Raw genomic sequence first — 25,098 nt, forward strand, 5'->3', positions numbered from 1 at the left:
TGATAAAATTCAGGAATTGCATTCTTCTTCTTCTTATTGTTCGAAGTGATCTTTTATTTTATTTCTTGTACATTACCCAAAATCTTTCGCTCTTACTTCATCAACAATTTAACCTAATTGCAGTAATCGGTTAATGTAAATATTGGAATTTTGTGGAATAATAAGAATTATATCTTACACGCTATCTATGGTATGAGGGTATATTAAAATTATGCAGACGTATGCAATATCCAAGGAGAACTTGAGAGAGACCTATCTTTTATTGCACACGAAAGATTCAGAGTCACTTTCCGAATCGATCCAAGCTTGTCTGTATGTCCTTTCATCTTGTTTTCTTGTGGTCAATCTACAAGGCGCAATTTTTGAGATATTTTGATAAAATTCGGTACACTGACGCCTTTTCGCCTAAGGACGAAAGCTGATGAAAATAGTTCGGATCGGACTACTTTTCCGGACAATTTTATTTTGAAAAGTCGATATAAGTATAACCTTATTAAGCGGTTCCCATTATAGTCTTCTTTTTCTTTACTTCCTTTATAATAAAATAAAATAAACTTTATTTTGTGTAACTAATGATGTAATGATGAACAAACAACTGAAACATAATGACATATTAAACGAACTTCACGATGAACATATATGAAATAAAATTAAAATTCTTCAACTCCTTTATGTACAATAATTAGAAGAAGAGAAGGATGAAAAAAAAAACATGTTCGCAACATGTTTTGTTATATGATGTGTTGAACAGAGAAAGCGATACCTTATGCTTATTTAATTACATATGTATACATAGATACATATTTATAGATTTATTTACCTAATATGTGCTTACCCATATACTTGAACCTATGTACATATAAGGGTACATACTCACATACTTACAAACTTATAGACTGACACCTTCACACATATTCTTTATGCTTTTTTATATTTATATAAAGCATAATACACTTATACACTTACATATATTATATATGCTTTTCTAGTAGGTGTATAAATAAGTTATCAATCGTGTGAAAGTTGTCGTTCAGCATATATCAAGATGCAAAGTGATGAGCTAAAGGTACAGAGATGATAAGATGGGCTTGGTGTGCAAATGCAGTAAGCTATGACACAGTTAGAAACTGGTTTGCAAGATTTGGTGCAAAAATATGATCTGGGACTTGTAACGAGAATTTTTTCCGATTTTAGCCTTATTCTCCAGATCATACCTACTTCTGATTTGCACTGATTCATATCGATGCAGTAATATTTATCAAATCAGGAACTCTGCGAAAATGGCTCGATGACTACCTTATCTCAAAACTAGTCGAAAGGCAGCCAAAAAAAAAAAAAAAAAACCGAAAAAACCAATAGATCTAAAATAATAATGGCACATATTATCAATCACAATCAATATTTTTTAAGTAAATTTGAATTTTATCAAAAAAATGCATAGAATTTCTCTGTACACCTAATACGATTATATACTTATATACTTATATATTTATATATATCGATATAGTTATATATTAATATATTTAGTTTTATGGCTTTGTATACATATATATTTGCGACTATATGTAATGCAGTAGGTGGGAGATGTAAACGATTTGATACAAACCGATAGTAATCTTCCATTTTCTTTTAATTATAATAATTTAGAAATAAATATCCGGTTTTTGGTAAAAGGCCTGTTGTTTACTACCTCTTTTCAATCTGCACTCTTAAACAATTCAATATGTCGTTGTCGGTAGATTATTTCTGTTTACTTGACGTTAACAGAACGTGGCGCATTGACTGACATTTATAAGCTAGTGGAAGTTGATTTTGTTGTTCATACCTGTTTCGTTTTTGGTAAAGCATGTATGTACAAAAAAACTGGTAGCTTTCAGTAGATGCTTATGCTTGCAATGCGAAGAAGCATTCACAACGCACACCGCATAGAAATTATTTAATTGTTTGTGTGCCATATTGACCTGTTTCAACAGGCTACACAAATGATGACCGACTTTGTAATACTTACGGGCCGGAACTTTTTTTTCCTAACAGATGCCTAAACATATTCAGATAGTTCGTATTTCATACTCGCTCGCCAAGAAACCATTGCCGTCACATTCAACAACGGAGAGTTACACGACAGTGTAAGCAGTACACTCCAACATTAGAAAATACACTTTAGTGATTATTTAATAAGCGAGATACTCTCACAATATCTTTAGTTATGTTCATCTCTTTGTCTGTCATCTCTCGTTGTATTTTTACCTTCAGAAAATCAGTTTGAATCTACACCCACAAGTACGCCCGTTACACTTGCAAACACTTGCAAAAGTAAATAAATAAATAAATAAATCTTTATTTACTAAAACAATAAAAGTTGCACATTGTGCTTTAGCGAATTGTTAAACTCTGATTACTTATTGCGAACGGCAAAGTTTTAAATATGGATTATTTTCTGACTCGTTCTCTTCACATAGTGATGCATAAACTTAAGAATGATTTGTGCATGAGGTTACTATTATATTAGCTCACACTTTACAAGCTTTTATATTGAATTTTAAATTTCATGATTTTCAAAATTCTTAATATCTTCTTCTTCTTTTCAGTTAGAGAAAGCCATTTTTGAATTTTTTTTTTACAAATCTCTGAAGAAATTATTTATTTGTTTTTTCAATAATAAAAGATATTTTGTTTACCATACATTAGAGATAAGCGAAAGGATAGCTAAAGTTCACTTTTTATACCCTACACCACTTGTGATAAAGGGTATATTAACTCATTGCGGCCATATGTAACGGGCAGAAGGGCTTAAGATAGGCCCAGCTTTTGTTATACCGATCGATTCTGAATCATAATCTGAATTGATCTAACCCTGTCTGTCCGTCTGATGGCTGTCCATGTAAACTTGTGTGCAAGCTACAGTTCGCAATTTTTGAGATATTTAGATGAAATTTACTATAGCGACGTCAGCGTTCTGACCCACGGACGAACGCTGGTCACTTTTTCAACCACTCCCCATATAACGCCCTATTCTGAAAAGTCGTTATATGAGAAAAAAAAAATGTAATTTTCAAAACTTCTTAACAAAAGTGGCTAAGTAGTAGTTTTTGTGGAAACTTTGGATCGGCTGGGTCTACTTTTAGGATACCACCGCATATAAGAATGATCGGGGTATATAAACCCTTATATGTCAAACAGGCTTAATTGTTAATATTTTATGATGAGAATTTATTTATTTGTCGTAGTAATTTGAAATAAAAAAGCAGTGGACGAAATCTGAACCACATAGGTCTATTTTTCTGACCCCAATCCTCACCCCAAAGCTGATGGCATTCTGGAGTATAATGATGATTCAGTGATGATTGTCACGAAAATACTTTTCATTTTGCCTAAACGGCTACAATACATACCTTGTTGCGTTCGGTCAAATATTAGCAAACACTGCACCCACTTCGAATCCATCTTTCTCATCGATAAATATTCATGCAAGATTGTAGATGGACTGACTGCCTTTTGATATATTCAGGGTGTCAGCTATCATAAGCAATTGCATTTTTGCGGTCGTTCAACACAATTTTGTGCACTTTTCTTCTGCTTTTTCGAATAACTGCCGAATTCGGGCGCTCAACATCGTCAGCGCTCATATGACTTTGTTTAAAATTGGCAAACTACCCACATGATGTGGACGGAGACAGAAGTGGTAAGCTAAGCAGATTAAACTTTCTAGTAAAACAAAGGATTTGTTCATTTCGATACAATGTACTTCCTGACCAAAAAAAGGAAGTAACGAGGATCTTGTAACACTGCTTAAAGAGGAAACAAACACTTTTTTTTGCTAAATACTTTACTTGCTCTCGACCATTTTAAACTGTTATTGTTGTTGGCTGATAAGCTATATATGTATCTTCGTCTAATATTACTAAAGCAGTGAGTTCCACAAGGGATGAAAAATGTTTCCAGGCGGAGAATTTTGCTTGTCGTCTGTTTAATTAGAAGCGGGCAAAGCAAGTGACACAAAAGAGAAGATAAAACAAAAGCAAATTTTTTTTTTTAATTTTTTAATCTCGATTACAGGAAGTGAGGAGTCTTTTAAAAAAAAGTTTTAAAAAAAAGTTAAGTTAGCCCGGTTTTTTAGTTGAATTTCTTTTATTCAGAATATAAATAATGAAAATTAAAATTGCACGGTAAACGAGATGTTACTAAATCGATCGAGATTATTATTCTTACAGAGATTTCAACAACATTTCGCAACAAAAGCTTCTTTTCCTTATCTCTTATATGTGCACTTGAACTAGGAATATGTGGATTTAGCTCTTTCGCAGGGATGCGACGCACAAACCCAACTAAATCAATTTAAAATCTTACTCCTGTTATGTCCATTAACTAAACGAATACCTAAAGTTTAGTTCGAATATTTTTGTATTTGCATGGCAAGAATTGCTTAAAAAAAAATTATAGAAAAAAAGTTACTCGAATTTTTCCACGTATTGGATTACTTTTGTTATTTTATAACATAAAGTCGTTACACACACACACACATACACACACACTTGCTTACTTAGTCATCGTGCAAACGTTTTACACAAGAGAATATCTCTCATATTCAGTTTTATTCGCATATTAATCCGATATGCAATTAAAATCAAGTTGAATGTCAAGGCTTTTAAATGGAACAAAAGTCCAGTTGGTTGGTTTCGGCACAATTGGCACAACAGCATTTATTAATTATTTACATACATTCTCTATGCAAACATGTTAGTTTACACGAATACCTTGAACAAAAGCAATAAAATAAAAGAAAGAATCAAACTATATACGTAAGAAAATCATATTAGGTAGTGGCCGAATCTCTTATATCCATTAACTTTTTTTGAAGAAAAGAAAAAAAAAAAAATAAATAGAAATAATAGCATTTCTCTCTCTCTCTCTTTATCTCTCTGTCTCTCTATCTCTCTGTCTCTCTGTCTCTTCCCATACTATTTGGTAGGCATGAACGGTTTTTGCCATTTTTGTAAAAATTATGTAGAAATACCCGAAGAAAACACAAATTTCTATTATTGTAGTTTATAAGCAATGTGCAGTGGCCCTTTTTTTTTGCTTATATAACATAGGTATTTTGAATTGAGTACGTTGAAATGTTGGCGTGTCCTTTGACTGATGCCTCCAATTCCCAGTACCAGTCTGATTGGAATAATCTTGAAACCGATAGCTTTATTTTTCCGACCGAGAAAATGTTCTCCATAGATATAAAACAGACGGAAGGACGGACATGTTGAAATTAATTTCAAATTTAATGTTATTCAAGAATACATATATATACTATATGGGATCCCTAAGGCATTTTTTCGGGTGCTGCAAACGTTTTGACAAAACGAATGCACTCACATCCTCCAGTGGTGAGGCTAATAAAAAATTATTGTACACTAGTATCGATCGCAGTAAAAGCAATCAACAGAGTGCAATAAAATGAGCTATTGTCCGATATATTGCTAGTTTGATCGAAAACTATTGTATACTATATGTCGGCAGTATCTGCCTAACTGACATCTGCGTCAAATTTCATATCAATATATTTAATATTTAATAAGAAACTTATATAAGAATATGCAACTCGTGACAATACATTGGAATGCTAATGGCATGCATAAGCCAGTAAGAAGACTGTAGTGACCTGCGGCCCTCCATAAAATACCCTACACCAGACTCTATAGTCATGCATATAACGACTTTTTAAAGTAAGGCCTTCTAGGCGAAGTGGTCGAAAAAGTGGTACGAACTGAATCATTTTTACCACCATTCGTCTTTGCCCCAAGGCACGCCAATGCAGCAGAGTTAATCAAGAAAAATCTCTAAAGTTACGCTTTAGGGGTTAAACACAATAGAGCAAGACGGACGCACAAGCTTAGACCGGTTCAGAAAATGGTTCTGAATCTTTTGATGCAATTCCTCCTGAGCACGGCATGCACCCGCAAAAATTTGATATAACTTTGTACCATAGACTGTGTAGGACATAAAAAGGAGTAGTGAAGAGTCAGGGATCAAAACTAGTGTAGATATCACGTCGATATAGCATTTATTGGGAGGTAGTATTTAAAAGTAAACGTCACAGATTCCGTAGGTGTTTATTATAGCACAAGATCTTGAGTTAAGTTAGTCAGTCAGTAACCTGTTGAGCTGCTGGAGCTCATAAGTTTTTGTGTTCGTCAGATTAAGCTTGAAAATCAATTAAATCGAATTTCTATCATAGCTAGCGAAGAAACATAAAGTAGGGCGTGTAATGTTAATGCTAATAAAATGGTTTCTTATTTTACTTATTTATTTTTTTTTTTTTGAACCAGAGGTTAATGTGTGCGGGCTTAATGTCTGTACTATGTGACTACTGTGACTAAGGAAAAAGCGCAAACTATTTATTGTGATAATTAGATTATATTTTGGTAACGAAAGATTTTCAGTGAACTAAAAGGCTTTTCTCGCCCTCTCCTCCTTACTTTTTATTTCGTTGTTAGACGTATTTTTATATTTCTAAATTTTATTAGATTATCTAAAATGTTTTATTCCGCTCTTCTTAGCTAAGTGCTGTTAAAAAATGCAAAAAAATGTTAAATGTTGTTTAGAAGTGAATGCACGCTGGCTAGCTAAGCAGCGAGTTCACTTAACTGGAATGACAGTAAGAGGCAGCGAGAATTTGTAGTAAATTACTGTTATTATTATTTGCAAAATCGCGCATTTCACCTTTAAGGCAAGAAAGAAAAACAATAACATTAGCACAACGCAAACATCATTTACAAGAGATTATAACTCTTTTTTTTCCTTTTTTTTTTTTCTTTTTTTTTGTATTTGTAGGGGAAACGAAAAAAAGACACTGACTGACATAGATTTCTCTAAGCCTTTGAAAAATGTAAATGTAATTTTCTTTTTTGTTTTCTTCTTTTTTTTCGATGAATCTTGAGGAAAACACATCTTCTCAAGCCATTTTAATAAATGCTCGCAATTAAGTATGCGAAACACTCGTTAGGAATTGTATGCTAGAGAGAAAAAAAAAAAAAATATATATATATATATATCTATATATATTCTTCAACTGTTGACATATCACTAGAGAAATCGGATATCGGAGAAGAAAGGAAGAGAATCCGTTTAGGAATTAATATTCAGAAAAAATAAAAAACAATGTTTTTTTTTTTACTTTTGTGTCTTATCTTGTGTATCTTCTTCATGTTCGGATTTCAACATTGCAAATGACTTCTCTATGACAGTTTCACTCCAATTGACTTATCAAGAATATTTTCCCGTATTTTCAAGTATGAATACATATGCGTATGTACATGTAAAAGCTGTAGAACACTATGGTAACTTAGATAGACTTCACCTAATGCAGTTCACGTTCGCGATAATAAACTAAGAATTATAGATTATTTTTATGAAAAGGTTTGCTCTTCATGGAAGCCCTTATACTGGAAGATGGTGGAAGCGTTAACTAACGTGACCCAAATTGGGCAAATTTAATCTACTTGTCGAAGATATTATTATATCTCAGTTGCCGCTGTCGTAAAAATTAGACTTTTTCGTCATAGAAGGACTTACTTTTCATGAGAGCCTCTGCACAGAGAACCAATTTTCATAATAAACAGCTAAGAATATGATAGTCGGGCAGGGCCGGGTCTCAGAAATCGACCTATGTGATCCAAATTTGGTGCACTTCTTTTTTATGTCAAATTACTATCATGAAGAAATTTTTATCATAAAAAATTAACAACTAGGCTATTTTGGCATGTTTTGCATTTCCTGAGAAACCTGATATGCTTGGTGGCATCCAAAAAATAGGCCTACGTAGTCTAAATTCGGTAAGGTTGATTTATTTGTCAATTTGCTATTATGGAGCAATTTTTCTTTATCAAATATTGAAAATTTACTATAAAAAAGGATTCAATTTCCGTAGGAAGGGTCAATCAAAATATTTTCTGAGCCGAACCGATTTCAATTTCGTATCCATTTATAATGTCAAACCATTGTTACTCAGCGATTTTTGTCGAGAAATTTCAACTACTGCAAGTATTTTCCATATAACGACCTTTAAAATTGAGCTTCATATGGGAAGCGGCCGAAAAAATGGGCCAGTCCAAACCATTTTGATTACCGTTCGTCGTTGAATTAAAGCAAGTCAGTGTAGCGAATTTCGCCAAAGTATTTCTGAAATTGTGACCTGCAGATTGGGCGCAAGAAAGCGAGATGGACGGGTGGAAGGGCGGCCAGAAATACCTTAATGGATGCACAAACTGATTGAAAAAGTGATTGCGATTCGATCAATATAACTAATGGTGGGTCAAACTATCTCAAGTCCTTCAGAATATTATATAGTGGTATATATTCCAACAAACGTAATATATACATATACTTAATATATACCACAGGAAAGGAGGAGATTTCAAAGAAGAAGCAAGCACCCAAGCGACTCAAGTTTAACATTTCAAACAAACAATGTATGAAGTCAAGTTTTTTGTGTATGCAAAGTTTTATCCACCATCACGGTGATTTCAAACTATAGTTGATTCTGTTCAGAAATGCATTTACTTTACAATGCACTCGAGATCTATTTTTTGCATACACTATATGGGTTTCTATGCATGTGGTGTTTCAATACAGGAACACCCTTAATTAGACCACTGCCAAATGAGTCTCTCTGTGTTATATATTTGTCAACTTTCTCCGTACGATATATATATATATATATATATATATATAAGAATATCGTGTTCATCTTATGCCCTATTCATATTTGATGAAAGTTTGTGAACGAATCATTCGTTTTGTTAATTTGCCCTCCGCTGTATATGCGCGGAATTTTTTATTTTCTAATTCAATGCTTGAGACTTCCAAAATGTAAGCGACAATCGAGCTGTTGTTTAAATGAGACCAATTAAACTTATGTGTAAATGTAATGCGTCTTATTCTGTGGTGGCGATTAAACTGAATGTTTGGATTTCATTTCAAAAAGCTTGGGTTTATTCCACATCAGACATCAACCTTTAGTATTTGTAAGTATTTAAAATAATAATGAGTCATACCCTTGCTTTCATGGCGTGGTACGTGCTCTTTGTTCTTTTTTTACATATCTAACATGAGGTTTTTCTTGCTGTATATACCCTACAGCATTTGTGATACGAGCAGATTACGTTTATTAGAATGTATGCAACACCCACAGTGACTCGTTGTTCCGAATAAACTTTCGGTTTACGCATGCGTCCTTGTCTGAATTTCGGCGATTTATACTGACGAGTTTCAGCCCAAGAGCAAGCCGCCCCACTCTAAAAGGCTTGGACTGAAATTTTTTTTACAGCCATTCTCTATATGAAGTTCTATTACGGGAAAAAAAAAGAAAACTTCTTTTGAATATCCAAAATATTGACGGAGTGGGGCGAAACACAATAGGCTTTTTTATAGCAACAAGGTCTAATCATTAGTGTACTGTAATAAGTGAAAAGATGACTGAACATATTAATTTACTCTGTGGAATAAATGTGGATCATCTTGGTGCGGTCTCATATAACGGACATTTTTCGTAGAAAGCAAGCCGTCATATGTTTACAAACTGTAACTTTGGGTAGCGTAGGACGAAAATGTGTGGAGAATAAATAAATCTTTGAAAAAACAAAATTTGATCCAAATTGCATCATCTTTTGAGTTTCTTCTCAAATCAGATTTTTATAAAGAATCCTTAACTTTTATTAGGTTTCCAAATTTAATTTTCATTTATATTGAACTCTGATAATGATGGTAAGTGAAATAGCGTAGGGTATTTTCCTTGATTGCTTTTGCCCGCCTATGATGTTTGCATTTCTTTGTTTTTTTGCTTTTACTATTTTTCCATTGTTTGCTATACAAAGTTCTTGTATTCATTTATACATTTTACGCATTTCAAATACGAGGCAAAATTCAAGTCTGTATTTTGATTTGATCAATTGGCATTACACCAGGTAGGTAAAATTAAAACTCTCTCTCTCGAAACTCTTTCTCTCTCTCTGCCGATTTATTCTCGGACCAATTCTTTAAACAGCCGCACTATTTTGAAGATCGCAGTTAGCCGATCAGGTTTATTTTAAGACCGAAAATCTTGTTGATCATGACAAACATTTGTTTTAAATTTCTTTGAGAAAATCTCAAAGGAATCGTATATCTTTGCATTATCGGTATTTTTACAGACTCGACTTTTTGTTGGATGTGTGCACGTTTATGAGCGAATTATAATGATTTTTCAAAGCATAACTCAAATATCAAATGTCTATCTCCAATTTTTTGCCATTCTCAATTCCAAGAAAAACAACCGTCTGGTAAAGTTGCTTGATATTGAAATAAAAACCATTCGTAGTTTAATGCGATGCAACCGGTTGCCAGCCATAAATGGAAACAGTTGTGTTCTCTTCTCATCGTTTCCCCAAGTTTGTATTAATTTTGGAAGATAGTTAAGTCACGCAAACAGTAGCCAAAAAATTTGCTTGTGCGATTTGCGACGTCTCTGTGAATGGTTCAGTGGAAGGATATACATGTACATGTATACATAACATGTACAGCGATTAATTAGCTGCTTCAAGGCCAAGCTTGAGAACATCTTGAATAGATTACGAATCAGTTTGCGTTTTGCCGCTGAACTCACTGGCAAAACAAACCGTCTTTATATCGGATGATTAGTGTTTACGAAAAATGTATTGATTGTCTGCAATCCAAGCTGCTTGATGACTACCTTTCAAGAAGCTCATTTTCCGTCCTTGACAAAATTGCAGAAGAAATGTGAACCGTCGTCATCAAGCAAAGCGATCGTTTCAGCTGATTACAGTACACAAGCATGCCCGAAGTCCTGCGAAGTAAGCAAGTGAACGAAAATGTACACCATTGGCAAATAGAAGGAGCGTTTTGTTGCGGTAGAATAGAGCACTTGTCTTTGACGAATTCCGAATAGTTATTGTGCGTTGCGTGAACAAGTTTTATGCGCCCAATGTGTAAGTGCAACCTTGCTGCTTCAAAGTCTCATTTATATCTAAGGTGCTACCTGTACACCTGAGATCAATTTACGTTTCTCGTATCGTGGATTTGAAATTTTAAATGCTATTAATCCTAATGAGTCAATTGGTTCGGATACAATTAAGAATAAAATCATGATTTCTGCATATTAACCATGTATGTGTCGAATTCATTTCCGCTCTAAAGCTAAACTACGTTTTTTGCTTTCTCTCTTTACCATTTGTAATATTCTAATACCTTTTTTAGATTTACGGTTTTTTATATGTAGGCGTATTTGTGTGTCTTAATTCACTCAAAGATATATTTTAAGGGGTCCTAAATATGTGCCTAATAAAATAATGGAAGGAAAATATAGGAGCGTAAAGTCATTTCGCAATAAATTAAAAAAAATCACATCAAGTGAAAATTTGCGTTAAAATCAAATATTTTCATGATCAACCTACAGTTGGCGATTTTTAAGATATTTGCTCGAAATTTATTATACCGACGTTGTTTGGCCTAGGGGCCGATCCTATTTAAAATTGAATTAGATCACGCCACTCACTCACACTGAAAACATCATTATTAGAAAAAAATATTTGCACTTTTCATAACTTTTGGACAAAAATCAGCAGACTATAGTCTAATTGCCATTCCAATTTGATGTGAAAAATTTGGATCTGACGACAGGATTTCTTCACTGCCCTCCTAAATAACCATTCCTACGAAAGCTGAACACTCATATGACAAAAATGTCTAATTTTCAATATTTTATGGTGAAAATTGATCCATAATAGTAATTTGAAATAAAAATTAATTATATCAAATTTGGACTATGTAGGCCTATCCTTTCGGATCTCACCTCATATAAGAGTTTCCATGTAAAACAAACTTTTACTGGGCAAGAAGGTCTAATTTATAAGATTGAATGAAAAAATTCGGTCTATAACAGTAATCTGATAGATATATCAAATCTGATATACATCAAATCTGATATACATCAAATCTGGAATATATCAATCAGGAGTTCCTCTGATTAGTAAGCAATTTTTATGAAAAACAAAATTTAATAATGAAGATTTTATGATGAAAATTTGTCTATAAAGATAACCGTAGCTAATTCGGACTACGTGGGTAAAATTTTTTTACCCCTAATTATAATATATAAGGGTTCTCAGTACACTTAAGCTTTTTATATGGGCGATGAAATAATGAAAGTAGGTAAAGAGCAATAGGATCTTTTATAAGGAATTTTTACTTTGCCAAATTTATAGGAAATCAGTTAATACTTTTCGGGCACCCTACAATGTAAATGTTTTCATGAAAAGCATGTATGCATGTATGAAAGTGATGTATAATTTTTGGTATATTATCGCGAAAATGAACGAATGCATAAATTAGGCGAAAGGATGGGTGGTATTTAACGGTCAACTTTGACTGACTATATTATTAGGCCAGGAAGGTTTTGCTATGCATTTGGTGGGACTGGATGGGGATTATTTATTATGAGTTGCTTCCATATGACCAAACGCTTAATTCTGATCTCTACTGTCAACAAGTGGACTGTTTGAAGATAGCGATTGACCAGAAACGGCCAGAATTGGCCAACAGGAGAGGTGTCGTGTTCCACCAGGACAACGCTAGGTCACACACATCTACAGTGACTCGCCAGAAACTTCGGGAGCTTGGTTGGGAAGTTTTAATGCATCCGCCATACAGTCCGGGCTTGGCACCAAGCGATTATCATCTTTTCCTTGCATTGCAAAATTTCTTTAATGATAAAAAATTGGAATCTAGGGAGGATTGTGAAAATCGACTACTAGAGTTTTTTGCAAATAGAGACGAGGACTTCTATGAGAGAGGCATTTTGAAGTTACCTTTAAAATGGCAACAAATCGTACAACAAAACGATGCATATTTGACCCAAATCGGACAATCCGAAGCATGTTAAATAAAGTCCTGAAGTTCATATAAAAATAATGGATTTCTTTTTCTCCAAATTAATATTTTTACTCGTTTTGTTGCTTTGTATTCTTTATTTTATAAATTAATTAAATTATTTTTATATTTTCTATTTATGTTTTATTAAGTGTTTTCGCGTTTATGATTTTACTCTGGTTTTATGCTCAGTGAATGACTTAAAGAAGCACATTTATGTTTACGCAGTTTTGCGGGAAAATATTCATTTGAACGGTTCATTTTGAATTTTATGGGGAAGCTATTATATGTGCCATGTGAAAAGCGGCGAATAGAAATCAGAGAAATGAAACATTCGAATAATATTATTGAGGCTATTTTTTATAACCTCTGAGGCAATCACTTGATGATGATGTCGCATTAAATGTACGTAAACTAAATGTAAAACATAAAAAAAAGAAATTCTCATCTATTCGTTGTACATTGTTGTGTGTGAACTATATATTAAACTTAAAAATTTATTCGAATATGCGAGTATATGTGTGCATGCCGTGTGTGCGGTTTCGTTAATAATAATTACAAAAACGGCCGCATGGGCGTTTTTCTCCGCTTTCAATAGTTTTGTGGTCCTTTCTTTCATTTCATTCTGTTTACATTATTTATAAAAACCGTTTCGTATTGAATTCTTTGTTTTATTTTAAAAGTTTTGTGCAATTATAACATATTTTTTATTGATGTCATTTATTTCCGTCGTTACGTAGAAATTAGTTCTTACATTTGATAAAATTACCAAATAATCGAAGAAAACAATTGTTTATTGTTGCGCTTCCAAATAATTTCCACTTTTCGAAATAAATGCAAAGGCACCTCATACATATCGATTCGTATCCCGTCGGGGATAAACCGACATCTCTTAAAGATTCTTAATTCATTTATTTGAGAATGAAAATAAACAATCTATCACAGTTAGTAGTGCATTTTCAGTTGTGAAGTGAAAGCTTGTTCACTTTGTGAACTTAACACTCAACCAAAGTCTTGGCGTCTTTTTGCGCGTTCTTGTGCGTTCGCGAGGGGCAGGTGTAATTTTCACTTTCCATATTGCAATATTTCCACAATTACGATTCGCGTCTTCCATCATCTTGATCTCTCAATTACGTAATTTAAGGCAAAGACGATGGCGAAGACGTTATATGACTTGAAATTGTTAAACTAAAATAAAAATATATAAAAAGTATTAAACATATAAAAAATTAAGAATACTTATGTCATGATGATCAGTGAGGTAGCCGAGCTGATGGACTCGTATTCTATGCCTTTTTTTCACAAATAACAAAATATATAGCGTAGCAAAGCTTTTACGAGGTTACGCGAGCGCATGCATCATCCCTTATCGCATTGGATGGTGGGTGCATCTATAATTTGGTCCAGTTATCATAAAATATTTAAAATTAGCTATATAACGGCTTAATTTTGGTGAGCATACCATTACATAGAGTGTAATCTAAAAAATAGATATACCTGATCCAAATTCGGTAAGGTTAATTTCCACATCAAATTACTGTTACGGATCAATTTTCACCAAGAAATATTTAAAATTAAAAGAAAGTTCAGTTTTCGTACAAAGAACAATACGGGAGGGGACTCAGAAACTTGTTCTATGCGATCCAAATTTTCTACATTCATTTAGAATGACGAAATCCTCTTACTCAGCGATTTTTATCGAAGAATTTTGAAAATTGCAATATATTTCATAGAACGACTTTTTTTAAATAAAACATTTTATTGGGTGTGATCGAAAATGTGAAAGTCCCGTCTATATGTACCGTCCCGTGTATCAAATTTGATTAATATATCTCAAAATGCATAGAAAACCATTAAACGAACCAGATAGACGGCCGGACGGACGGACGGCAGACATACAGGCCTACATTGATTCGGCAAATTTTTTCTGGATCATAAGAAGTGAGTGGATTCATTTTATGCCCTCCTGGGTGTTACATATAAAATTATTGTAAATATATGCATCACCATAACCTTCTAAGAGTTGTTGATTGGGCTTCGGCAGCAGATTTCCCCAAATCGAGCAACGACAGTAATGAAAGACGAAAATGAAATTAACGTCTCTGCACACTGAATGACTCAATAATACTAATTGGAAAATTCTCAAAATCATCGAATTTAACCGTTGTGCGCATTGATAGTTTTTTATTTTCATCAATAAATATCGCTGATCAAAATACATGCTATTGCCTAATGCAATAGTGCGTATTAAGGGAAGAAGAAACTTTCGTGGAAAGTTGAAGAAAACACGGCACATATTGTGGTGCGTTCAGGATTAGGGAAGAACAAAAGAGGGCGAGAAAATGCAGGTAACCGGCAGTCAGAGTATTGCTGAAGAGGAGGAGGATTGTAAAGACAACAGCAAGGTTCAAGTGCTTAATATTTTTGGTCAGCAGACCAACAAACTTTGAAACAAAGGTCGCCCTTGATATATGAAGATAATGTATTTTCGAGGTTTTGCACTTTTTTAGTGAAATTGAATATATATTATAAAAAATTTGTCTCCTATCGTTCGAATATTAAATTCGTCAGTGATTTCTAAAAACTTGCGGACCGAGTGCGTACTAGTAAGTATACCGCCCTTAAACATAATATCGACTAAATTAATTGCAAGCTTCGCTGCTGCGAAAATAGTTACGTTTCCTGTTGTGGAGGAGGAAAATTCGATGCTACTCCAGGTTACATATGACATTTGGATAACAGTACAAGAATAAAAGGCGTCAGAGAGAGATTTTTCGAAAAAACTATCTAGGATCGGTTTGCGTATTTGCTTTTCTCGTCCGCTTTTTTAAATTGTTTTTTTGCGGCGCAATGATAATAAATTTTCACTTAACACGTAATTTACTATCATTGAGACTTTGTTTTTTAAACTGTTTTTTTTTTTTTTTTTTTTGAACTAGCTAAGCTAAACATGTAATGCGTTTCAATACTTAATTATTTTAAAAATAATTTTTATGTACTTTTGAAACTGACAAAGACAAAGCAGCTTAAAGAGCTGCATCGCTTATGGAAAATAACTGTTGTTGGCCTTTCTAAATGCAAACATGCATAGTGTGACAACTGCTGATAAATGAAAAACTTACTCACACTGAAAAATACTGCGAAATAGTTGGGAAAGTAATAGGTGTTTTTTGTTTTATTTTTCAATAACATTCTAATGCAAAGACAATAGGACCTTGTGCTGTATGCATACATGCATGCTTAGGAAAATGAATATAAATGTTATACTATGAATTATTAATAATTATTAACGATCGATTATTATTGTACCTCACATTCATCGAAATGGCTAAGTACACTAAGTAACCTATGGAGATTTGAATATGTTTTCAAATAACTAAATATATAAAAGGCTATAAGCAAGACTCTCGGGCCACTATCGTATTTGCTATATAAATCAAAATTGCTTAAACATATTGAAATAGAAAACAAACATGTGTGTGCGTAAGTGGATGTGGAGTTATATTTGTGATTAGAAGAATGGAAATCGATCATCGAAAAGCAATTTTTTTGTTCTTTTGCATTATTAGAAAATCATCTGAAATTTTCTTCTTTTTTTTTCTTCGTTTCTTTTTTCTTTACACTTTACGGAGTCTTACGTAGAAAAAAGATTAATTGCTTACTTGGAATTAATAATTTATTTCGAATCTCATCATTAAAGTTCAAGTTAGCGGTGGATGTAAGAAAAAGAAGCGAAAAAAAGTCAATATTTTGTTACCTTATACAACATTTTGTGATGAAATTTGTCAAGCCGTAATATATATATATATATATATATATACAAATAAAAAGGAAAAAAAAAATTTAATATAAATGATCTCACAAATGAGGAAATTTTATAGTTTTCGTAATGTACTTAAGAGCATAAAGGAAAAATTGGTATCGTTTTTAAGCAATTATTGCCATCTTTTGGTATTCTCGAGCGTGTTACCAACGTCATGATAAAATTGATATAATTTGCTATAATTGAAGTATATAATGATATATAATAGCAATAATAATAACCAAACTGAAAATTCCGCGTCATTCATTCAGCACATAAAGTGTTTATTAACAAATACAAAATAAACAAAATTATTGCTGAGAATGAGTGAGTACACAACGTTATGTGTCTATATAAGCGAGAGGAAAATATAATATATATATATATGCATTTATATATGTATTTATATTTATATTTAGATATATATTTTCATATTTATATTCTCAATATATAATAATTGCAAAATAAAATCTTGCACATAAAGAAATAGAATTAAGCCTCGAAAGCTTTTTAGAATCTATCAAGCACCGCCAACCGTTTTGAACGATAAAATACTATAACATACAACACATTGATTATCTGCGACTGAAAGCCGAAAAACGAAGAATAAAAAAGTTCTTGAGAAAATACAATCAAACGTCTACTAACCCAACCATCTAGCCAGCCAGCCAGCCAGCCAGCCAGCCAGTCACACTGTCAGTCGGCCTGACAACAAGCTAAGCAAAGGCACACTTAATCTATGCGCCAAAATAAACATGTTATTCAGTTGGACGGCACGCGAAGTACCTAAGCGACGACAAATTTTGTGTGAGCTCATCAATATATTGTGAAAGCTCAAAAAGAAAAAAGGAAAAAAAAAAAAAAAAAAAAAGAAAAAAATAAAAAAAATAAAAAAAATAAAAAAAATAAAAACAAAAAACCCAAATGATTTTTCCAAAGATTGTTTTTTATAAGAATAAAGCATAAAAACAGAAAAGCAAAAAGAAATAAGAAAAAAAAAAAAATAACCAGTGCCATTATATTTGATACCAAATAGAAGAATTCTTAAGATCCAAAAAACTTCGCATAAATATCCTGAAAATTTTAACACACATATCTACATATATATAAATGTATATATGTATATCTATTTGTATATATATATATATATCTGTATATAAACACACTTGGCTAAGTTATTAGTCGATGAGATTTTTAATATCAACTCCGCAAACATTTCGTTTATCTGTTGCTGCAAAAATTCAAATCTTGAATTGTAATTAAAAGAAAAAATTGAAAGAGAAAAAAAAAAAAAAAATTTTTTTTTTTAATTTTCTTTAGCTTCCGTAATAGTTTTTTTATTCTTCCTTTCGTAAATAATAATATAATGAGTGCGATTTTTTCTTCACCTTTTCATTTTCAAAATTTTCAAAATATTTTCACTTGCATTTCTCTCTGTGGCTATCCCATTGCACAACTCACAACTACAGTTAATGCAATTCGCGAACGCTTGTAAATATCGCGCAGAGTAAACATGAAGCAATTTAGTATTAAATTTGAACGTCTAGTTGCCTATAAATTATCTTAGTAGAACTTACCATCCATACACATATACATATACACATATTCTAGTTGCGAATGATGGTACCGAGTGTTTTAATGTTCAATTCAATTACCATTGAATGCAATTTCTTGAAAAGTGCTTCGCTTCAGTATCCAAGATCGAGTCTTTAACATTCACACCTATATTGTTATAGGATAAGCAAATTAAATCTATCCAAGTCTATCGAAAAAATGCCAAAAAAAATTATGTAAACTTAGGTTTTTGAAATTTGTAAATCAAATCGAAGTGCCAATGATGAGTTTATATATACATCGATAATATTACGACCGATAACGGGATACCGAGATTAGTTCAGCCGACTGATTTGAGAAAGTGAAGCTAGCTCGGTTCCTTCGGAACATGGGCAAGTCAAAACTGTATACTATATACTCTCTTTCACAAAGTTCTATCATGCGTGTTTCCGACTTTTGCACATGGAATAAGTTCGCAGATATTCTTCTCCTATCTCCTGTGCTCTTGTTTGTATGTATGTGGACATGAGTTTAGTCCATTGCTATTTGAAATGAGTTGTTTTGTTCGGTTTTTTGGTTCTTAAATTTGCAGTTGTAATATACTATAACTCCTAAGAAGGTGGTGTTATAAAAGGGTCGACCTTTACCGAGTGTAGTATGGCCTCATGTTTTTACTTATTTGGATTTTTTTCTTGTTTTTTGATTTTTGGCACGAAAAGTTTTTGTTGAAATCTTTTTCTTCTTTTCCTCTATTCCATGGCATGAGTTTAGATACTCATGTGCATACATATACATATTTATATTTGTACTTTCCATTCCATATTGTGTATATTTTATACCTTATTTATTAGTCAGCTGTGTATCGTACTTTTATTTCTTATTCAACTATTTATGTATTTTATTCTCTTTCGATAGTCTTCCGTATTATTTATCTAGCGTTTTTTTTTTTTTTCAAATCAATTAGAAAAAAAAAAAAAAAAAATAGAAAAAAAAGGAAGAAGCATATTAGTTGCGTTGTTTGCCTTGCAACAATTGCATTCGTCTCTTCCTACACCTTTACATCGTTTGCAGGAATCCTCGTTTTTTTTAATAGAAAATCACGTCCGAAAGTAAAAATTTTTTTGTTATTATTATTATTATTGTTATTATTATTATGCCTACAGTGGGATGGAAATTGTCATGAATACGCTTGCATTAGTAAATAAAAGAAGTAAGAAAATTATATTCGGCACTGACCAAATCTCTTATACCCATCGCCGTTATCTTAAAAAAGACGAAAAAGTAAAAGAGTTCAATTTTCATGCTCTGTACTGTAAAGTGGGTATTGTATAGGTGTGTCGACGTATCCTTTCAAAAGTTCAGGTCACTTTCAAATTGTTTTGGAAATTTGTAAGCGATATCTTCACTTTTGCGCACCGGACAATGTTTGCCACAGATACTGCATACAGTTGGTCAGACGGACAGATGGACAGATACATAGACGGACATGCTCAGGTGTATTCCGAATTTGAAACTGGCCAGGAATTTTGTATATGTTATGGGGTTTTTGAAGCTTGTTTCTGAAGCGTATTACAAAGGTATTGAAAAAAATAGTCGATAGCTTGATCTTTGCGGCCAGATCTAGAATATACATATACATTGTGGGGTCTCGGAATCTTCCTACTGGGCATTGCAAATGCTTCGAATCTGAAAAGTTAAAGGAAAAAATGTCAAAAAAATAATTGGCACTACTTTCCCAATGTTGCCCAAGTTTTGAATCTATTATCAACCTGTGTACCGGCAGATCACAACCATTTTTTAATCCTGAACTAAACCTGGGTTAAATTTCAGCTTACATCACATATGTGATTGTAGGTAATCCGTAGATCCTATGCAAAACGTCACTAATTTTAGTTTTAATAACATGATTTTTGTTTTGAAATTCCTCTCCAATAACTCAAATCCAATATTTATTAGCCATTGTGGGCGTGTAGATAGACCAATGTGTCAATTTTCGTCTATGGAATTAGTTGAAGTTTGATTTTCCATTTCTCAATTTCTTTTAAATTTTATCAGCTTTTTCGATCACTCGATGCATACAGAGTGAAAATTCGAAAGGCTTTTGTTTTTGACTCTTCTCTGTTCTGTTAGTTACACAACAGGAGGGCAAGAAGGCATAAAATTACGAAACCGTGAATATTAGTCTTTGTAGCCTTAGTCAATATTCAGTTTTAGGTTAGGTTTTGTCAAAGAAACTGGTAATCGATCAAATTTTCTTTATATCGTTAAAAGCAGAAAGTTTCCTGTTCATTAACTATGTAAAAATTATTGACTTTTTCACTCTTCAATATGATGTCAACCTACGATCATTTAATTAAACTTATCGATAGGAGAGATCATCGGCTTTTTTCTATATATGCTTATATAGAAAGTATTTTTTTTTTTTTTTTTTTTTTTGATAAATATAATAAATGAACAAAGTGTACATTTTATATATATACATATATATATAACTGCAAATATTATAGAATGTTTGACGATGATGGTTTTTTCTATACCATATACCATATAAAACTGCAAATATTATAGAACGTTTATGTAATGATTGCTAATTCACAAAAAGAGACCGAATGACGCATAGAAAAGATTTTCATTGTGGTGTTCATTGATGTGATGCAAAATAGTGATCGCGTAATTCGACGACGTATGTTTTGTATACTGTACAATAAGACATTTAAAAACAAAAAATGTTCTTTAAACCAAATGTTTTCGCTTATCAAGAGCGAGTAGAGTGTTTTTAAAGCCATGCACATATCGTATGATTACATCTGATCCTCGATTCAAATTCGTGCAAACTTGAGTCTTAGCATTGACATAACATTGTATCTATCGTTGTAATCCAAGTCACTTGGAATCTTTCTCGCGTTAAGTGAGTTTCTGACCTGTCAGAGCAACTTTTAGTTTAGTCACTTCAGGCCACTGGGCAAGGTGAAGCAGTTCTCGTAATTGTAATTCATAAATGTTCGTCGTGACCGGTCGAATACCTGCAGTGCAAGCAGCTCTTGACATATTCATGAATTCTGGTATATCTTTTCACTTAACTTGACGATTGTGCACAGCGCCGTTTGGTTAACTCGTGGCAACGTTTCTTTAGCGGTTAGAACTTTTGATCGCTTCAAGCATTTCTCGTCCGTCATATTGCTATACTAACTTCTCCAAAAATTGCCAAAAATTCAGCAAAAGTTTCCTTTTTATTTTGTGTAAGCTTATTACTGTTCAATAAGAAATGCTGTCTTGCCGCTCGATACCTAATTTTTCCCATTTTCACAAATGCATGAACTTTTAATGACTACTTATCTAATACATAAACAAACATATTCTTCAACACTCACCTTAACAAGCGAGTTGTTATCTTCCTGTACCAGCCGGAAATTTTTCAGACAATCAATGTAGGAAACGAGCCAATGAATTATTATTGTTCATAATTTTTACATTAATTGCAATTTTCATTACCTATGTCTCGCTAATATTTTGCGAAATGTCTATCGTTCTATAAATCTCTGCACATTATAAAAAATTTTGCGTTTCCTTTTTCAGTACGCTGAGCACGCAAATACATTTAGGTGCACAACTTTCTTTTCTTTTAATTAAAAACCATTATAGAGAATGTTTAATGTATGTCTTTATTGGTTGACTGTGTATACGCGTCTTATATAAGTAAAATGGAGGAGAAATTCTCTTCGACACAGTGTCAAAATTGTTGTTTGCAATTTTTATTCTCGTATATAGATTCGGAGCAAGAATTTTCTTTTACGCCCTTCTTTTCGACTACAGTAGGCTTAATTGGCCAAATGACCGAATTATATGTATTTTGAATATTGCTACGTAAGGAATTGGTTCAATTGCTTCCAGGAAAGAAGAAAACGGTTCAAGAATATTTCTCTCTTTTTTGGGTGTGATATAGGAAAGGAACAGGCAGGCACACTTATATAACTTTATCGCCAAATAATTTAATATGGCAACTTAGTCCATTTTCCTGTCGATGCTGAAGAGATGGCAATAATAATAATGAATCATTGAACTTTTTGAGGTTATTTCGATATTTTTGTAAAATTTCCCCGAGTTCTAATGTCCTGTGGTGCGTTTTTTCCCCTCTTTTCTTTTTAAAAATTTTCAAACCTTTAACTGTACTTAACCGACGCACTACACTGTATATATATTGCGATATATGAACTGAGGGGTAGCTAGGTATAGATGATAATATATGTTTCATTTATTGATTTAGGATTTATTTTTGCCACACCAACGGAGTTTCATTAGTCAGTCACACGTGTTTTATATGTTTGTTTTTTAACACATTTACAAGCTGTTATCAGTTTCATTTTGTTTACTTTTACTTTATTTACCTCGGCAACTTTTGTAATCTATATCAAGGTGACAGTAACAAAAACATCAATGATCAACAACAGCAATAACAACAACAACAGCGACAACAACAAAATGATGAAATGATTCTACATGTACTGAAATAACAAATGAACAAACAATAGTAAGAAAAAAATCACAAAAACATTTCAAAGGTGGTAGAACATTTAAATAATAATAATAATAATAATAATAATAATAATAAAAAGAACAAATCAGAATGTTACTAGTCGGTTAAGGTCGATCGTTAAATGCTCTACACTATTTAGCAAACATTCCGAAATTCATCAAACAATAAGAGAAATAACAATTTTTAGGTGAATTTTCGTAAAAGTCTTCCGTCTATTCCAGAAGTGAATCGGTTGAGGCGGTTCAACATTAGTGTACTTTAGTGTCCTATACCACCCTTGGTACAGATTTTTGAAATATTCAGTCTTTTATTATACCAAGCGATCTACAGACATTTTCTAATTCGATTTAAGCTTTCCTGTCCATGTACTTCGGATTCAACCTACTGGCCGCTTGAGATGTAGTGAGGGAATTTTGTACGCTGACTTGTTTCGATCGTAAGGGGAACCGTGTTGAAAGTGGATTAGACGTGGACATTGCTGTGGCCACGCCCCATATGCCTCCTTATTTTGAAAATGTCTTTATAAGAAAATATTATTTCACAATAGTAGTGGGGTACATGAAAATTACTTCTGACATGCTTAGATCGTCTTAGTCAACTCTTTGGATCCCATACCATGTAAGTGTTCTGCTTTATATGGCCAAAAAATCGATAATAAATGAAGAACAAGAAAAAATCAAATTTGCTACATTTGAACCGGCTAAGTCAGTGTAAGCTTTTAGATGGACACCAAGGCATAACTTTTGTTGCTTCATCGCAGAGATAGATGAATAATTTTACTAAATGAACTTGTTATCGGTTCGCCTGGCCGGGTTAGAATATTAAATTTATAAAAGCAAAGGTGGTCGGTCCTATCTCAACTCCTTTTCTGGGTGTTACATGCATTCGCATAAAGTCAACGAAGCTTTAGCACGCGATAGACTATGTTATGCAATGGATATTAAAAAATTTCCAAGAATTTATTTTGAATCTTCAGTAAATCTACTTTATAATCCAGCATAACATCGAACTTACCGAGCAGTCCTTAAATTGTTCAAAATAAACGCATACACACATACACGCTGCGAGTATATCAAACGCTTCTTCTAATGTATGTCACGTGATTATTTCTTTTTTTTCTTTTTTGATAATTCATTCAACAACATATGTATATATGTATGATGTCTATGCAAATTGTAAACAAAAAAAAAATAAAAAAATAAAAAAAAAATAATAATAATAATAATATATTATATACATGTGGTACGACGGCGGCCTTAAACTTTGCTCTATAAAATGTTCTAGATCTTTTGTCGCATTCATACGAATTCCATGTACATATATATGTCTGTGCGCGCTTGCATATATATGTGCCTGTGCGTGTGTGTTTGCTTTATTGCGCTTGATGGAAAGCATCGGCAACTTAATGCCCTAAAAAGCTTTCACGTCAACTTCTTTCCCCGAAAAATGCTAAATGTAAAGAATGCCCAACGGATGGGATGCGCTGTTCAAATAATAAATGCACTCAATGCTGTTGTGATCTAGAGCGAATGTGGAGACATGGGTTACATTGGATGACATTGCCAGCCTTCATTTTCTTATTTTGAATATGCCTATGCTTAACGTAAAGCGGTAATGATTACACATACCATCTGTTGGGAATGCATGCACCGGTCCAAGCACCCATATAAGGAATTAGACTTTTTAGCATAAGTGTTTTCTATTAAATGCCAATAGAAGGGGAATGATGTTATCTACTATACCCTTTCAATTTCCTTCGTATTCATTTTTTATGCACACCTGCAGTCCTTGACCATGAATTCAATTGCTACTATTCTGACTATAAACGCAGCATGTAGCAAATGTTGTAAAGAAGGCATAGCCTTCCCCTAACGCAAACAGGCGATGCATCCACTTAAGATTTCTGCGGTGGGATTGCGGCAATTGCGATATTAGTTACGCCAATGAGTACGGCTAACGTAAAGTTATTGATTTTTTGCAAAAAATCGCAAAATGTGAGAATAAATTTTTATTTTTTTTTTCTAAATTACATTTACATATGTATAGTGTTTTGTATACAAGTTCAGTTTTACATTTTTTTTTTTTTTCTGATCCGCATTTTGCTTTGCTATTATTGTGAATAATAATGGTCTTTCATAATGAAGAGACAAAACAAATAAATATTTAATAATGAAACGACGACGACATTAACAAAGAAAAGTCATTCATTTCAATTAATTTCCATATGAAAGTAATCGGATACCCATCATTGCATAAATAGTGCATGTGAACGCATGTATGTGTGTGTGCGTAA

The 25,098-nt window shown here is 32.8% G+C and overlaps 1 protein-coding gene and 1 long non-coding RNA gene across 11 annotated transcripts in view; one reads left to right on the plus strand and one right to left on the minus strand.

Moving 5' to 3' along the window:
- The window catches only part of LOC119631348 (MOB kinase activator-like 2), an 81,298-nt gene that overhangs the window by 45,308 nt on the left and 10,892 nt on the right, over nt 1-25,098 (plus strand). The window contains exon 1 of one of the 10 annotated variants that reach the window (XM_038023475.1): nt 16,374-16,398. The exons of 6 other annotated variants lie outside the window; for them this stretch is intronic. In XM_038023475.1, coding sequence (XP_037879403.1) covers nt 16,389-16,398 — 10 coding nt within the window. In that variant the 5' untranslated portion in view covers nt 16,374-16,388. Of the gene's footprint in view, nt 1-16,373; nt 16,399-17,025; nt 17,045-17,457; nt 17,525-17,887; nt 17,973-25,098 lie in introns of those variants that run through there. 3 more of the 10 variants (XM_038023476.1, XM_038023473.1, XM_038023472.1) reach the window with 3 other exon arrangements.
- LOC119631349 lies at nt 13,972-16,275 on the minus strand. Its single transcript, XR_005246650.1, has 2 exons — nt 14,413-16,275; nt 13,972-14,306 (listed from the first exon to the last, which is right to left on the minus strand). It is a non-coding gene; the product is annotated as an uncharacterized LOC119631349 (long non-coding RNA).

This window comes from Glossina fuscipes, unplaced genomic scaffold, assembly GCF_014805625.2.
Source record: "Glossina fuscipes isolate IAEA_lab_2018 unplaced genomic scaffold, Yale_Gfus_2 1, whole genome shotgun sequence".
In the NCBI taxonomy this organism is placed as follows: domain Eukaryota; kingdom Metazoa; phylum Arthropoda; class Insecta; order Diptera; family Glossinidae; genus Glossina; species Glossina fuscipes.